We start from the raw sequence: 18,430 nt of genomic DNA, 5'->3' as shown, positions 1-18,430 counted from the left end.
TTTTCCTCATGCTATTTAGAAGTATTTCTAAAATAAAATCCTTGCTCAGAATGCACAAAAATGAACCCCAACCCGCCAGCAGCTACTCAGGCAATCACACAAATTTCTAAGGGAGGGCTGTGCCTGCTGCAGGAGGTCAGAGAATCTCTTAATTACAATTTGAAGAGAGCAATATGAAAATAGAGTTATCAGTGCTTGCTTCTTTGCCTTTGCACCACTTCTATCTGAACTTTCACACTTAAGGTATTCTCATTTTAAGAAAAATGAGAAAGCAATTTAGTGTTGAAGGCAGAGATGACAAATCGTGTGTGGGCCTCTGTCTGCTTTTCATGGTTCCACAATTCCCAATAAATAAGGTCAAGCACTGTTTCCTTTGAGGTGAATGAATCCATCATTCTCAAAGATCAGATAACTGTTGCACAACTTTCCCAAATTTTCCTCTTTGTTCTGCTATCCCAGTGTTCTGCTCAGTTCTCATTAATGATTTGTAAGACATTGCCAGCTGTAAGCTGTTGCACAAGATCATTCAACCCAGAGGAAAAATGAAGTTTTCAGATATTTGAAGAAGGGAGAGCCTTTCAAACACGCAAAATATTTTGTATTAAAAATAAAAATAAATTATATTCCTTTATATTTGGTAGGAATAGAGTATGAAGACAAATATTAACATTCGAGTAGCAATCAGAAGTTAAGGTTGGATAATTAAAAAAAAATCTAGATTTTCTTCACATCTATAGAAAAGGAAATGCTACAAAATAGATTTAGCATGCTTGAGAACTAAATAATTCTTTATGAAGATTAAGAAAAGATATATTGCATGTTCAGGTAGCTGAAATGAATGGGTGTCAACTCTGGCTTCTGTGTATTACTGATTAGATCTTGGTATTTCTGCTGAATGTGGAAGGATAAATAGAATATTTATATGTTGCTATGATGTTGTCTGTCATTAGTGTTACAACTCATTTTGTGGGCAAATATTCTAGTGGGAGATTGCAGGCTTTACTGGAAGTATTTTAATAAACATAGGATGGATTTCAAGTTTGAAACGTTATCCTTTGCAGAGCTGCAGAATGAAAATACAAGAGTGTCATAAGTTTGGGAGGAATATTTTTGTGTTTTGTAATGTTAAATATTTGTAATTGTTTGCCAGTGCAATATCACAATCAAAGTATTGTAGACTGTAATATTGAAAAAATATCATGGAAAAATACTTTGGAAGAAAACTTCTTGCAGTTGTGACATTGGCAGAGAATGAGGAACAAACACAAAAGGCAGAATTGCACTGACCAGATTTTTGAGTGCACACAACTGAGCTGCAACACCAGTCTTGATACTCAAATGTAATTTTATCAGTCTGGTACCAGAGCCACACCTAGAACAGCAGAGAAAATGCAGCAGTTGTCCCAGGGCATCAAATTAACACCTCTGATTTGTGGTTGAGCAGCAGAGGAACCAGGTTGGTTGGAGCTGCTGTTTGTGTCAGTCATCTGCAGCCCTTGGGTTGCCATGAGAGCAGAGTGAAGCTGCTCTGACTTGTTATGACTTTGCCTAAAGGAAATTTAAAATTTTCTAGTGCAATATCACAGTGACATGTAATTTTAAATATGTCACTGAGGCTTTTACAAAGCAAACTTTGGGGTTTTTTTTCCCCCACGAAAATGTCACTGATAACTTTTTAATTTACTTCATCTCAGTCCTTAGAAGCTGAACCAACTATTCAAGAATTGCTCACAGAAAACATCGAGGCAGCTCCTTCCTGCTGGAGGAGTTCAGAGTGTTCATGTATCTCTAAGAGGGTTTGCTTCCAATTCTCCTCTGTAAATAGGAAAGCTCATTGAAAATATCCAATAAGAAGGAAATTTCCCTCAGTTTAGCACTAAAGGCTTTGTAATGTTTTACCACATATGAGTAGCAGCCAATCCAGTTCATCGATAGGTAAAAATTTAAATCAAAGTGTAAAATGTTCCTAAATTATTATATGTAAATATAACTTTTGAGAAATACATATTTTGTACATTTTTTGAATCAGTATTCTGATGGTTTACTGTGATCTGTTCAGTCCTTGAGATTCAGTGCACTAATACCCCCTCTTTGACACTTTCTGAAGTTTATATTTTTTTAACTTTACATGACAGTTTATACACTGCCTATTTTAATTTAACCCAATTTAAGGTGTGAATGTATAAATAGAAGCTTAAAGACTGCTATGAGAAAGAAATTACTCCTGAAAGTAACACTTCAAATATTATGGTTGCTTGTCCTTAAACAAATAATTATCATTAATTTAGTGGGATTTTTTTTCCATTTCGAGTCTTTGTTTGCAATGCTGTAAATATTTTTCACCTTAATTACAGATAAAAAAAACTTGTGGACCTCATGAGTTCCAGTGCAAAAACAACAACTGCATTCCTGATCACTGGAGATGTGACAGCCAGAATGATTGTGGAGATAATTCTGATGAAGAAAACTGTAGTAAGTAACTTTTTACCTTAGTCCATGTTAGAGCAGAGTAGGGTTAGCAATGTGCAAGAGGAAACTTTTGAATTGTGGTAAAACACACTTGTGTATTTTCATTCAACACCCTCTGATCTGCAGAAAATCAGTTGACCACAAGTGAAAATTTCTAACTGTAATTTTCCAGTTCTGTTCCCACTTACAAAGGACTGTATTCAGCTATGGAAAAATGCCCTGACCTCCAACTGCTCAGTAATCTGGTGAATTAAATATAAATATTGCAATTAGTTTACCTTTATCAGTTAGTTACATACCACGTTTCTTATCTCTGAAAAATAATCATAAACAATGTGCAGAGGTAAAGTGGTAAGCATTTGTTAACAAGGAATTTTGATCAAACACTGCCTGCTCATTATATTCATTCTGAGATGATTTGCCTTGTTTCATATTGAGAAGTCAATTCCTATTGCATTTAATTGCATTGAGAGGTAGAAATAGTTATTTAAAGTAGCTCAGGTACCCAATTCTCTCCTACCCAGGAGGAACTGAAGGCCTAATAAATCTCTGTAATATCACTTTCAGGGAGTTAATTTCCATCTGGTTCTCAGGAAGAAAAGAAAAATCTGTAAAGTTTTTTATCAAATAATTATAGTCTTTATAAAATATTTCAAGAAGGACATTCCCCAAACAGTTCTGAAATGCCTTCTCATGACAATTGATGTGGGTTTTTTCCTTTTTACTCAGAAATGCACAAAGTTAATATTTTTTACTTGCACATATCTTAAATACACATTCCTGATTATATATCTTGAGTGTCTTCAAGGTGATGATCTAGAAAGCTTAATAATTAGAATTCCTAATGCTGAGTAAATGCTGCTGCCCCTTTCTCCAGTTCAAGATGTTGTGCCCTAGGTACAGAGTGTCTCATTCAGCTTGGGAGGTTAAAGTGGATTTATCTGCCTGGTAATTGCTACCTGCATTTGAAAATGTTGTGAGTTTTGTTACTGCAAGCAGCAGTGCTGTGGGTTTCATATGCAAGTGTTGCATAAAAAAGGGGAAAATGCCATGAGGCTCAGTAATCACTCAGAGCCTTTTGTTGTTATACTCCAGGGGCATTGGCACATGAAAGGTTTTCTTAGCTTTGTGGGAGATTTTACTTAGGAATTGATTATTAGTGTCAGTTTTCTGTATTAAAAAAAGGCCAGAAAATTATTTTGTGTTATTTTATTCTCATAGAAATCAAATAGAGAGTCATAGTTTTGCTGTGGTGGTGTTAATCTACAGGACTGGGCAGTCTGCTGAAAATTTGAAAAAAAAGCAACAAAACAAAATGTCCACAAAATATTATTGCAAAATATCTGGAATTAGCTATGTGTATGACACAGCATTAATTCTCTTCCTTAAAGTTCAGATTATCATACTACAAAGTGATATTGAGATGTTCAAATAATGAGAGAGAAATAATCTGAAGTTTTAAAACAATTAAATTATGAAATTAGCCAACTTTGTGTTCATATCAATAACTAAGTTATGCATTCAGTTCTTGGTTGTTCTCTAGACTTGAAGATAAAGAAATCTGTAATTAATTGTAATGGATGGAATTAGTGAGTTGAGAGTACCCAGATATAGAAGAAGAATTAAACTAAAGGGTGTTAGGGGCTTTTTTTTCATTTACTTTTGTTTGTCAAATGCATACTTAAATTCTAGCTATGGATGCTAATGCTTAAATTAAACACAGTAGGCTGGCACAGTTTTAAAATTCAGAAACTTGGAAACCCTGGGACAGTACATAATAGTGTTCTGCTGTTTGAAATAGTCATATAAAATTTTTATAGGCCATCAAGCCACTTACAGAATAAGTGTAATGAAACAAATATATATGAAATTAGAACTTCAAAGCATTTGACAAAATATGTTGCATTGCAGAGTGAGATAAATTGTTCATGGCATCCATGAATATAATATACAAAAGAGCTGTCAGGGAGCTATATCAGAAAATGAGTTGTTTTCTCAGCAATGCAGAAAGAATTCACTGAATTATAGAAACTCAGCTCAAGCATTTACACTTTTCTATATAGTTTCTTCACATGCAAAAAATTCACTCTTCTGGTCATATCATAAGTGAAACAATACATGTTAAAAAAATGCTGTATGGGTGTGAAAAATTATTAGTGCTGTCATGAAAATCATTGTGACCATTAAAGAGTTTATTGTTTAGCTGTATTTGTCTTACAGACTATTGTTTTTTAATTATATTTGAACACTGTGAAATAAGAGTTATTAGCATGGATATTGGTACATATTAGAATGTAGGATACATTGGGAAATTTGCTTTCCATTTATTTGATTAAAAAAAAAACTGCAAAAATTGTGTTTCCTCTTTCAGAAAACTCCAAAAAGGAAAATTCCTTAGGAATTAGTCTTACTCTATCTAACCTATTTTATTCCTGCCAAAAAGAAGGCACCAGTAATTTTTTTTTTAATTTAATGTGATTAAAGAAAATATAATGTACTGTAAACATTGAAGCAAAGCAAACATAATAATGTTGTAGCAAGACATTAATTCAATTAGTGTAAAAAATATTCGTATTGCTACAAATTCTTCCTGATGCTCTTTTGTTGCTTTGAGTTGTTCTTCAAGTTACCAAGAAAACAAATTAGTTAAGTTTGTCCTGGCATAAGTTTGTATCCCAAATGTTTTTTCCTGGGAAGGAGTTTCAGTGTTTGGTGAAGCAGAGGCTAAAGAATGCTGTCCTTCATGGGTTCTACAGAAGTCTATATAACTCCTTTAATACTGTTTTTTTATTAATACTTATTCCTTTCTAACAATCTGAGCACTGATGGAAAAGTGCTTTTCTGAATTCATATGGAAATCACAGAACTGGATCCCAGCAGCAGAAGAAATATTTTTTGCAACCAGAGGATTGAGTACTTAACTCTTCAGCTTTTCGTGTACAGCATCAAATCTCTGCTTATAAATAATTTATTAGCAGTATAGCAAAAGTATTTACTTGTGTTTTTTTCAATCAATATAGAAACATGACAAATGTTTGGTTTGGGTTTTTTTTGTTGTTTTTTTTTTTTTCCTTGTGATTTACTTTTTCCACAAAGTATCTCCTTCATATTTCACATATTTTATCATATCTTGAAAATTCTCCTTCTTGCCCTATTGAAAACAAAAAAAAAAAAAAAAATCAAATATCAGGGATTTGCTAAAGCTTACACTTTGAAAAAAATTCAGGTAGTGTACATATAATCTGAGTCCACATAGATTCCAACCTTTGATTGCTGAATATAATATTTCTGGAGAATTTATGCAGTTGCTGTAGATGTGCTTTTAAAATTACTCTCCTACAATACAAAATTAAAATTTGTGGCTACCTGAAAAATAAAATTTCTCTTTAAAAATTTCAAACAGAATAATTTTGAATCTTTTTATGAAGTAAAGAGTAGAAAAGACAGTGGAAAGTTGATTAAAACTATTACTTTCCTGAAACAGTTTTGATTTTTATAAATCTTGGGGAAAAAAACCAAGAAACAAAACAAAACAAAGGGTTATGTGTAAAATATTTAAAGGGAATTCTAATAAACCTAGGGTTATTTCTTTTCCTTTTTCAGAGCCTCAAACATGCACCTTGAAAGACTTTCCTTGTGCAAATGGAGATTGTGTTTTCAGCAAGATTCTGGTGTGATGGAGACTATGACTGTGCAGATGGCTCAGATGAGGTAGGCATCTTCAGAAAAAGTATTTCTTTAGAGAATTAGTAGTTTTCTATTGTTGGGAGAATTATTCTGTGTAGAAATTTTCTAAAAGGGCAGCAGTGGGAACTCTACATGTGAATCCATGTATGCTAATATCATTATAATAAATTAAATTATTTAATATTTTCAATTAAATTATTAAAATAAATTTATTAAAAATCAATTAAACCCAAACCTCTTGATGTAATTATTCTTAAAGAGAACATGTAAATGAATGAAGTAAAGTTTAAGAGTATTACTACATCCTCTTGTCCCAGCAATGATTTAAACATCTTCCCATCCTGGAAATACTTTGTATTCTGATTGGGAAACCATTCTTTTTACACACACACGGTTTTGTTGGAAAGATTTTTTTGAAGGGAGAGTCAGAAGCTCACTGGATAATATTTTGCTGGTTTTCTGTTCTTTTATTTTCTTTTTTCCCCTCTCCTTTCCTGTCAGTGCTAGCCCTCAGCTGTTTCCCAGCCATTCAGAGGGCGTGAGCCACCATTTTAAATCCCATCCACAATTATATTTAATTTCACAAGACTTTAATTACTCCATATTTCATACCATGTAGATTTATGGGCTGTAACTTCTGTCACCTGCATATTTTACCAATGTTTATATTAAAATCTTGATCTTGTTTGTTGGTTGTTTGCTTTGTACCAGAGGTATTGTGAAACAGGCTGCTCTAGGGATTCAGTTTCCAGTGCTCCAATGGCCAGTGCAATCTCAGCAAGATGGAAATGTGATGGTCACGAGGACATGCAACTTGGGGATGATGAGAAAAAATTGTGAACCAGGTATTGTTTTAAATAATGCTGAAATATCAAATGAAGCCAGGAATGAATCAGAGTGAAGGAAGAATATAGCTCATCAAATCAAGATTTCTTGGGCACTAGTAGTTGCGAGAAAGTGAAAAAAAATCTGAAATACTTATCTTTTGGGTTTGCATCATTGTGTCTTCCTACTGTGTTTTGAAAACCCTACTTACATACAACTCTGCAGAGTGAAGCTTGTTGTGGCATAGGTATTTAATTATTTTGAATTGTGATTTGATAGTAAATACTCAACAGATAAAATTCTGCTTTGAAAACATCAGTAAATCTTGGCATATCTTGAAATATTTTGGTTTTCTTGTCTTCACTCAAAGTCTTATGCAAAGATTTTTTTCCACTAAGTTATTATTATTGTTATTTTATTTCTGATTTCTTGGAAAACACAGTTGTTTATTTTGCAGGAATTTTCCTAAAATTTTTTGTAAGCTAGATGTAACTGATAAAAGCCTATGACAAAACTCTCCTGATTTACAACACAGCAAAAAATATCCACGTTTATATTAAAATATCCTACTTAATATTTATGGATTTTTATTGTAATTAGGTATACTTTCCAAGAAGATTGTTTCATAAAAGTTTAGCTTATTCAATTATAAATTACCTACATTTAGCTAAACTCTAAGCCCATTTTAAAGAATGCAATTTTAAAAATATAATCATTCTCTGAATATATGCATGTGTGTAGTTGCCTTTGTTATGAAAAATAAGGAAAGAAACAAAATTAAACTTCTCAGTGGAAAAACACAAATACCTTTTCACTAACATTATACCATTTATTTAGGATGCCACAATACAGATTTGTCAAATATTTTGTTGTTGTTTGCAGAAGTGCTTAGACACAAATTTGCTCACTATATTAACCAGAAGAAAACGTTAAATTATAAATCAATGTATTCATAAATTGTCTTTTTCTTAATGCTAAAATGTGTGTTTGTAACCAGCATCTCCAACCTGCTCTTCAAGTGAGTACGTGTGTGCAAGTGGAGGCTGCATCTCAGGCGTCTTTGAAATGCAACGGGGAGCTGGACTGTGCTGATGGGTCTGATGAGGTACCTGACACATTTCTGGTGATTTGGGGTTTTTGTAAATGTGTTAGGTCTCCAAATAATTGTAAAGAAAAATAGTTTTCTTGCATCCTTTGAGTACTGTCAGATGTCTGTGTGTTTCTGTGCTCTGTGGACAGGTTTTGGAGTGCAGAAATTGGTTTCCTCAAAGTCGAACCCCAGGCATGGTTCTGGGGAGGTTTCCATCAGGGTCTGCTCCCTCCTGGCAGCACAGACAAGCTGTTGTTGCTCTCACCCACTAACCCACAGCTCATGTGTGTGTTCCCACAGATGGACTGTGTGACAGAGTGTAAAGAAGATCAGTTTCGGTGCAGAAACAAGGCGTACTGCGTCCCTGGTGCGATGGCTTGTGATGGGATCCATGACTGCGTGGATGCAGTGATGAAGAAAACTGTGACCAAGGCAAGAAAACACTTCTCTAAAAAACTTTATTGGGCTTTTTATGAACCACACACATTGCAAGTTGGTAGTACCCTGGCCATTGTGAGGTGAGAAAGGAAAGTTGTGTGACCTCCTCTGACAAAGACAGAGCAGCAGTTTAACAAGTGATCTGCAGGAATAAAGGCAAAACTTAGGCTGTTTATGACTTGCTCTCCTTTCTGGTTTCCCTGCCCAGTGATGCAAAGGTCATGTTGTTACTGGAAGCATATTCTTTTTCATCAAGGAAATCAGCAGTAAATCTGGTTAATTTAAACTTTTACAGGCCACAATAAATTACAAAGCCATGCACAATAAATTACACAGCTGTGCAATATAATGAACAGTTGCTAAATAAGTCCTCTTAAGAGCCCAGGTTTTTGTTTATTTCAGAGAATCATAGAACACTTTTGGATTGAAGAGACCTTAAAATTCATGGAGTGAGAGCCCTCTGCCAGGTGCAGGGACACCTTCCACTGTCCCAGCTTGCCTCAAGCCCCATCCAGCCCGGCCTTGGGCACTTCCAGGGATGGGCATCCCAAGCTTCTTCGGGCAACCTGTGGCCAGTGCTTCACCTTCTCTTTTGTGTTTGTCCAGGAGCAACTTGTCCACCTACAGAGTCCTTCTGGCACGTTTTGACTTGCTCTTTGTTGGGATACATCACTCCTGGGTTTGGATGAGGTGATGCTTTGGATACCAGCCAGGCTCTGCTGGGTCCCTCTTCCCTCCAGGGCTTCCAAGCATTCCTGGAGAAGCCAAAGTGTGCTGTCCAGGACCCCAGTGCAGGGAGCTTGCTCTGCCCCTCCTTGCAGCCCTTCAAGCCCTTGCAGGGTCTTGAACTCACCCATTCCATGGCCACTAGAGCCCAGGCTGCCCTTGGAGCTTCACATTCCTCACCAACCCCTCCTCTACATCAAATTCCATAAGTTTTTTCCTAAAGAAATAATTTTTAGTTGGCATTTGTCATCTTGGGGGGTTTTTTTCCTGGATTTTTTTCCTTTCTTTTTCTTTAAAGTGGGTAATTCTGTGTGTTACATGTTCTACAGTTGCATGTTCTGTGCATAAATTCAAAGCATAATGAAGTACAGTTATATACAGTGATAATAATCAGATATGAAGCAAATGTAGTAAAATATCCTTTCCTTGTTTTAAGTCTATTACACCATACAAAAGACCTAAAGGGAGAAAAAAATTATGTCATATGGGGAGGATTAAGTTTGAAAGAGAGACCAGAAAATTCAGAGAATATGAAAAAATATTCCAGAGATGTTGAAGACATCTGAAGACAGATAACAAAGTTAAAACTAAATAAATAAATAAATAACAACCATCTAGGTCCATTGTAAAATTGCTTTTAAAATATCTGGACTGTATCTCTTTAAAACCCAATGAAGTGTAAGTAAATAGTAGCACACTTATTTTATCTGATGCCCACATTATTCTTGGGGTAGCATAATGGAGCTTCTGTGAACTGAAAATTGCTTATAATACAATAAGAAGCCCATTCCTAGTTGGTTATTGCTCTCATATTTGTATTTATGTCACAATTATGATTCTGTTGCAGAACTCTATTTCATAAGGAATTATGACAGGCAGAGCAATCACATGAAACAATGCCAGTTTATCTCACTATAAGTAATTTTTTTCATCTTTGGAAATGCAGCAAACACAAATGGAGTTTATTCTACAGCATTCTAAAATAATATCCATAATATTTATCTGTAGCCCACTGTGCATGTTTACAAAAATAACTCTCTTCAATCTTATTAAACAACTAGAATGATGGTTATATTGTGATTGCACACACTATTATTTGGATTCATGCCTTTCATCATGAAGAGTACTTGAATTTATATTATTTTCCTTGGATAATTATACAGGGTATTTTGTTAATGTTCATAACTTATATTTGCCATGGGAGTGAATTATACCTGGTAACACAGTGTGAGAGTTCGAACATCCTTTTATGCAATGGGCATTTCATGAAGGAATTAGTTTTTGGGGGGGAAAAAAGTTCAGCCATTCTGAACCTTTATAGCAAAAGAAAGCCTTCTGTTGATTTTAATGAGGTGGGAACAGGGCACTGATATGAACGAGTAAAAAGCACTGAAGCCTGATCTGGCTCTTAGAAGTGGGTGTAATGCATTGAGGTAAGCCACAGTGAGAGTATGTGGCATTGTATAAAATGTCATTGTTTCCTCCTCTGCAGGTACACAGTGTTATTTCCTTTATACTCCACTACTCTCAGGAAACTGAACATCCAGTTACCAAATAAAAAGTGTTTTATAGGAAATTAATTGCAAGAGCTTTCTATAACTTTGTTGATTGGTAGTGATAAAATTTAGTCATAATTGGGAAATAAATTCTTTCTTACCATGACGCACATTAAAACTGAATCCACCTTGAACTAATTTTAAAGCCTGAGAGCACTCTCTGCCCTAAAACAACTTCCCTCACCCTATGTTCCTTTTTGTTAGATGACTCAGAGCAGATGGAAGATTTTATTCTTGCTGCTTCTGTGTTCAATAAATATCCTGAGCAGAGGGAAAGATCCTGTCAGAGGTCACTGAATTTTATCTGTTCTGTGCCCACGGGGCTGGACCTTTCCTCGATACAGCATTTAGAGGTGCTGGGGATTTTACTAACCTGACCAAGCCTGTTGCTGCTCAGGAGAAGAAAAAGATGCTGCCTCATGGCTGATGGGCTGCAATCACTTTGTCTCTGATGTGACTCAGAGAGTGGAAGTAGGAATAAGCAGAGGATCAGGATTTGTGTGGAACAAACCTGGACTGAAGTGGCTTTCGCATGTTTGGCCCTATTTCTGTTCTTATCGTTCTCTGATGGCCCAAATCACTGATGTAGCAGCCAAGCCTTTGCTGAGAGGCTGCATCACCAAAGAGAGTTGGAGGCAGGAGTTTAAAGATCTCCTGGCTAAATGCAGATTGAGCAAACTGGTCACTGGTTTGGTAATTCCCAGTAAGCAGCCAGGAGCAAGAAGTGTTTTGTCAAGAAAAAGATTTTGAATTAGTATTTCTCTAAGGAAAAGATTTTTGAATGAGTATTCCTCTGCCTCTCCAACCTGTTCCTTTGGGACCTGTAAATTTAGTTATGCTACCTGTGTTGCTTTCTGCAAATATTATGTGATAAGTAGTTGTAGTGGTTTATCAAAAACTGACATTCTTTTTGTCTTTTTGTTTTCCTGCCTTTTTGTTTTGCTCTCATCTTTTCATCTTCCAGGGGGAAATATATGTAGAGCTGATGAATTTTTGTGCAACAATTCCCTCTGCAAACTACATTTTTGGGTTTGTGGATGGTGAGGATGACTGTGGAGATAACTCTGACGAAGTTGCTGAAAATGTGTGGTAGGCATTATATTTTTCAGAGTTTTTTGCATATAAACCAAGACTGACATTTAAGATTCACAAATATGTAAAGGCATGTGTGACTTAAATTATTTTGTTTTGCTTTTAGAAGATAAGCTTGAAATATGTGATATGGTTTTCTTTGCTGTTTTCATGTAATTTCAGATATTTGCTATTTTTGAGAATAGAAACTTTTCTGTAGGAAACCCACAGAGGGAGGAAAAAGCTACTTGTATGATATAATATTGAACATCATTACACTTCCTACTTATTTTGCCTTTTTTTGCCATATTTACTGGTTCTCAAAAAAAGGAGTAAATCACCCTTAGCGCACAAAATCTCTAAACGAAGAACTTAGAGTCCCAACACGTATCTGGCTTTGATGCGTCATTAAAAAAGGATTACTGGCTGGGTAACAGCTGATTCTTTTCTTTGCTGTGCAGTGAAGTTTCCCTGCCCTCCAACGAGGCCGTACAGATGCAGAAACAACAGGGTTTGTCTGCGGCCCGAGCAGGTTTGCAATGAGGTCGATGACTGCGGCGATAACTCGGATGAAGATCACTGTGGTAGGTGAAATTACCTTTCAAGGCGTTCAGATCAGAGAAAACACCTTGAAAGGCAAACTTTGTCACACAGATCTGCTTGTCCTTCAGTAAAGCTTTGCTGGAGGTTAGCAGATCAGAATTTAAAGAGTGAAAGAAATTCAGCTTGAAATAATTTCAAGTGCTTAATGCTTCGCGGTCGTTCCCATTTGTATGTGTCTAAAATGATCTGAGACTTTGAATGCTGATTTATTTTTCTCTTATTAATCTGTAATTATGTAGATAAAATCAACGTATAAAAGCAGACCATGTAAAAAAGATGAGTTTTGCCTGCAATGACAAGAAATGCATTCCCATGGAGCTGCAGTGCGATTGGTTTGACGGACTGTAGGAGATGGCTCGGATGAGCAAAGACTGCAAAATAAGTGATAGTTGGACTGGCAAGATCTGCTTTCTTCATTGCAGCAGAAAGGAAATAATTACTGAGACATTAATCTGTGTAGATCTATTGAACAGTACAGAGCTCAGCTTAATGTATTTCCTTCTTTAGTTAAAAATGGAATGTCTGTACCACAAGAGCAAGGCAAATTTTATAGCAATTCAAGTTGTACAGGTTTTTTGGCGTAGTTAAGAAATTTTAAAGTACAAGATGATTGTATTTTTTTTTTTTCGTATTTGCAACAGAAAAAATTTAGTATTACATTCTTGATGGAAAAATGTATCTCAGTAAAATACTGTCTTTGCATAAAATAAAGTACATTAAATAGTACAGATGTAGATAAAACACTGTAATGTCATTTATTTTGTTACAAATTTACCTGATACTCTTTAAACAAGAAGATGAATTTGTTTTGTTGTTATTACTTTAGAGGCCTCAATTTTTAACAGTTTTAAACAAATCAGGAGTTTTTTTTTAGACATATTTGCTTATGTTAGGTGTTGCTAGAATATACATGTGAAGATAATGTGAATCCTTGTGGAGATGATGCATTCTGTAATCAAACAAAATCATCACTTTTGTGCCAGTGTAAACCTGGATTTCAGAGAAATAGGAGGAATAGACAATGTGAAGGTACAGATATTTTTCATCTTCCCTTGCTGTAAAGTATTAGAAGTCAATTTGTGTGCTGGAGAAGGACATACAGCTCATGTTTGGGTGGTTTTTTATCCACAGAGTAAAAGCTGTTTGATAGTTGTGAGAATAAGAAATTAATAAAAAAACAAACAAACAAATAAGTAAACAAACAGACAAAAAATCCCTAACAAAACAACAAACCCCCCACAAAAACCCAAAAACCCCACAGAAAGGATTTACATTTTACCTGGAGAGGTTATCAAAGATTTAACATTAGTTGTGAATGTCAAAAAGTTCAAGTCAGGCTATTAAATAATTTAAGGAGTTAATGGGTTTTTTAAGGTCTAGTAGATTATTTAACATTGGTGTTGAGGTTTGCATATGAGAATATTTTGAGATGCTTAAAATAATGAAGATGCATAATACAAAATTGAAATCAAAGTAACAAATAGTGAAATTCCTTAGAAACATATAGTCTTATATATGGTCAGTAGGGAAAAATGTTTATGAGTGTCCTTTGTTCATCTGCTTTATTCCATGATTTATGAACATGTTAAATAATAGTGTATTAAACTACAGGTACATAAATTACACTTTATTTTTCATAGATATCAATGAGTGCATGGTATTTGGTGCCTGCTCCCAGCACTGCCACAATTTAAGGGCTCTTACAGATGTGCATGTGAGAAAAATTATAAGGAGAGGAATAACAGTTGCATAGCAAAAGTAAGGCTGTAAATAATCAAAATAGACAGTACTGTCATTTGTTATATAGGGTTTCCATAATATTTGAAGAAAAATTTGCCATGGTGAAGATCATTAATGAGTCATTAGTATTTCACAGATAACATGGGCTCTCTCAGGGTTTGGCACCATTGCCAGTTACCAAAGAAATCAGATTATGACATGGGAACAAACAGGGTTCCTAATTGAAGATAATGGTTTGTTGTTTATAGGAACACAGACAAAATTCTGAGGGCTTGTAATTTAAAAATCTGCAATCATTATCCTAAATCTGAATTCTCCCAAGCCTAATTTCCATGGTAATACAGTTCATGCTTCCTTCTTTCCTCACTGATATTTTTGCTTTAACCAAACTCCTCTATTGTTCTTGCATTTATCAGGAGGAAGGGAACTCCTAATCAAATGATGTTTGATATTTCATACTCGTAAAGAGGAGTGTCTTGGACAGATTATTTTAAATTGATCTCTATGGATAAATGTGATCTGAATGGGGAAATAAAAATAATCTAAATACATTCTAAATTATCAAGCAGATTTTAAACTTTCTCAAAACTCAATGAATTGATATTAGAGAACATTTTCTTATGAATAATATACTTTACAACATCTGGATCTAGATGGTGTCCTGCTATCTGAAATGAGGAGATGCAGACACAGGTTCTGGTTGCAGTCAATTTCAAAAACTTTCCCTACCTTCTACTAAAGATAAAATCATTCACACTTCTAATTTAGCAGTTGAGCAATTAAAGGCAATTAAATTTATTGACAGCTCTTTGTTCCTTTAAATTATATACCTTTAGGCTCCTCTAAAAGACAGAAGGTATAGTAAAAATATGGGATTCATAATGGGCTGAATGCACTATATCCTGTATTTTTATATACTGCCTAAAATGTTCAAATTCCTATATGACATACTCTTTAAAATACAGTCCTGGGTGTGTCACTGTGTGCTTGGAGGGCACTGAAGTTGGTGTGTTGATATCAGAATATCAAGAGTTGCATTTATTGCCAGAGTGTAGGTGTTTCTGCAGTCTTCAACAACCAGAAAATAATTTTTAACATCAGAAATTAAATCAGCTGAACACCAAGAAGAGCTGATCTTTGAGTCAAACACACTGATTTGCATTAGTTGACAATTTACCTATTTTTGTTTCATTATAATAATCCCTAGGCTCTGAAGATCAATTTCTCTATGTTGCTGAATGACACTGACATCCTGGGTTTTGCATATCCATTCAACTACAGTGATGCTCATCAGCAAATATCACATTGAACACAATTCAAGGATAACTGGAATGGATGCATATTTTCAAGGGATATGATTGTTTGGAGCACTCAGTTTAATCCAGGAGGGATTTTCTACAGAAAACTTCACGACAGAGAGAGAAGGCAGAGTAACAGTGGCTTGATAGTAAGTGATCAAATCAAAGATTAAATCACACAAATTTCATTCAATTTATTTTCTGTTCTGACTTTTCTATAATAGCATGGGCTGATTTAGTAAATTAAAATGTCTGTCTGAGAATTATTTTATTTCAGTGATATGTATGGTTATTAAAGCTTTTCTGTTCAAGACTGAAAGATTTGGTAGAGTGTCCAAGACAACACAATTGTAGGATTAAAAAACTTTCCTACAGAAGAAATGAACACTTTGTTAGAAGCTTGGGAAGTCTGAACACATCAAGATTTTTTATTTCAAGAGAGAAGAGGGAAGAATATAATGTATAGAAGAAGAAAGTCATGAATTTCAAATCCTTGGAAGACAGAAAATGGGGATAGGCTAAACACAAGCTTAATTTGTACATATAAACAATAATATTGGCAAAATTATGAAATGATTAAACATTAGAACAATTAGTATTTATTCCCACTTTTGTTGAACTGCATATTATCTTATTTTGAATAAGCATAAATGTAAGTTTGGACTTTGCAACAGAAATGTGGATTTTCATAGCTTGGGTAATTTCAAAATAAGTGCAGATTGTTACTCATTTTGCCTAAGATATTTCTACAAAATTCTCTGGGAAGTGATGTTGCTGAACTGAAAATAATGATGTGATCTTTATATTGGTGTCTCTATAATGCTGTAGATTTAGATTTTGGGGGTTTTTGTCTTTATTGATTTTGATAGCAGAGTTGGGTTTTTAGTTTTTTCTTGGACAGTTAGAAAAAAACCACCTGTCTGGCTGTTTCATGTTTCCTTAAACTTAGGAGAGGTAACAGTGATGACCCCCATCACATGACTGCTTTTATACACCCAGCAGAATAAACAGGAGCAGCAACAGCAGCCCAGTCTTTCATCTATAATTCATACACCTCTGAAACCACTTCTGAGTGCATTCCAGCCAAGGATATTTCCTCTCCAAATGAATGACACCCCTGACCTTTGACACCAGCAGGGCAAAAAGCCTCGGGTGTTGGCACCAATGGACCCTGAAGATACCTTGAGTCTGTTTTGGCACCTTTGTAAGAGTGGTTTCAAACCAACACTTGCACCTGCCCAGCAGAAATGTCAGGATTTTGTTCAGAGAAAGTGTATGGGAAGTAGATCTGAAGTACAAAATAATGCCTAGGATCTCTAGTAGGTCAGCTGTGCCAATTGAGTTCTGCAGAAGGATACCTGTATTGGAGATGTGGAGTAATTCTACTGTAGGGTTTTTCTCATTTAAATGTGGTGCATATTTCTGCTTTTAAAATCCTGATAAACAGATCCCTGTATTGAGTTATTCATTAGAAAATAATGAATGTGTAGAATGTGAAGTCAGTTTTGAGAAGGCTGTGGTGTTATTTATTTATTTTCTTTCTTTTTGGTAATCTGCAGATGCGTTCTGCAGCAAGAGCATTTTGCTAACCCACAGCCTCTCTAATGGATCTAACACTTTCTTAGAGGGCCATAAAATTGACCATAAGCTTCCTTCAGGCATCTTCATAGTCCTGGGATTGAAATTTTCACAGCTGATTTTTCATTGCCTCCCTGTTTAAACTAATAGAGATAAAATATTCTTAGAATTACTATTTTCCTAACACACTGAAATATTTTTCAGTTTTTGTTCCTTTTCCACTGTTATCCTATCATACCTTTTAGTCATTTACTTTTTGATTCAAAGAGATTGAAAAAACGATGTTTTCCTTTATACCCCATGTTCCTCGTCTCTCTGTTCAGGTAGGTCCTTGTGACAAAGCTTGATCCAATCCAGACAAAGCTTTTTTACAAATCTGTATGTGGAAAATGCACAGACTGAATTTGAATATATATTGGACACTTCTCATTTATATTTGTGAAGCATTTGCTTGTCATTGTGCTTTACTATTCAATTATTTTCCCAGTCTTATCTCATTAATATTCAAATATTGTTGCCTTATTTGCAGCTGATCAATAGGTTAATTGGTTTTATTGTGTTGCCTTAATGTTGCCACCAAAATTTGTTTTAAAAAGCTTGAGAATTCCTTAATTTTAACCTAAGTTTTTTAAATGGGTAAGTTTTCAAAGGTTACATTATAACTTTTATATCTAGACTTTGATATGTAAATCAGGACAGTAAACTTGAACAAAGTCACCTGCATTTTCAGGTAATTACATTAATGCAAAAATCCATCTCAACCGAAATTGCTCCATGGAATTAGCATATCAAGAGCCTTCCTCAGAGAATAGCTTTAAGTAGCTCTCCTAATTTTCTGTGAAAAGGGGTTTAAGACTGGTACAATTTCAAGCATTAAAGGAAACAGTAAATATCAACTCTTCAGAGTTTATTGACAGCTGCAGAAGAGGATTTCATCCCCACCCAGTGCAGGCAGTCCCAGTGAATTGGTGATAACTGGAGCAGCTGTTTGCTCCTCACCCCTGTAGAGAGCTGGGGGAGTTACCTGGAGTGAATTCCCAACAAGTGCCACCCCACACTTCAACCCAAGGGCTCCATTTTGTGGAAGAGGACAAAGATGAACATGAAAATGGTGCCACCATCTAACAGGAAGAGAAGCATGGGTTGTGTCGTGTACCCAGTCAGTTTTTTGGCAGCCCCAGTGTTCTGAGATGCTCACAAGGACTTTTAACCATTCCTGTGCTGCATCCACTCCTGTTTCCCAACACTGGGCCCAGAGCATCCCTGTGAATGCAAAGAATTTCCAGCCTGTTTTCTCTAAATAGCAGGAGTTTATGGTGTTACCTTGGAGCTACAGCTCTGTCTGGGTG

The 18,430-nt window shown here is 35.2% G+C and overlaps 1 protein-coding gene across 1 annotated transcript in view; it reads left to right on the top strand.

The window, feature by feature from the left end:
• LOC116999001 (low-density lipoprotein receptor-related protein 1B-like) overlaps positions 1 to 6,146 on the top strand; it is a 31,808-nt gene extending 25,662 nt beyond the window's left edge. The window contains exons 10-11 of the mRNA XM_033065275.1: positions 2,355 to 2,472; positions 6,073 to 6,146. Coding sequence (XP_032921166.1) covers positions 2,355 to 2,472; positions 6,073 to 6,146 — 192 coding nt within the window. The remainder of the gene's footprint in view (positions 1 to 2,354; positions 2,473 to 6,072) is intronic.
• Positions 6,147 to 18,430: the final 12,284 nt, after the last annotated feature.

This window comes from Catharus ustulatus, chromosome 7, assembly GCF_009819885.2.
Source record: "Catharus ustulatus isolate bCatUst1 chromosome 7, bCatUst1.pri.v2, whole genome shotgun sequence".
In the NCBI taxonomy this organism is placed as follows: Eukaryota; Metazoa; Chordata; class Aves; order Passeriformes; family Turdidae; genus Catharus; species Catharus ustulatus.
Note: the sequence above shows the minus strand (reverse complement) of the source record. Positions and strands in the feature narration are given on the sequence as shown.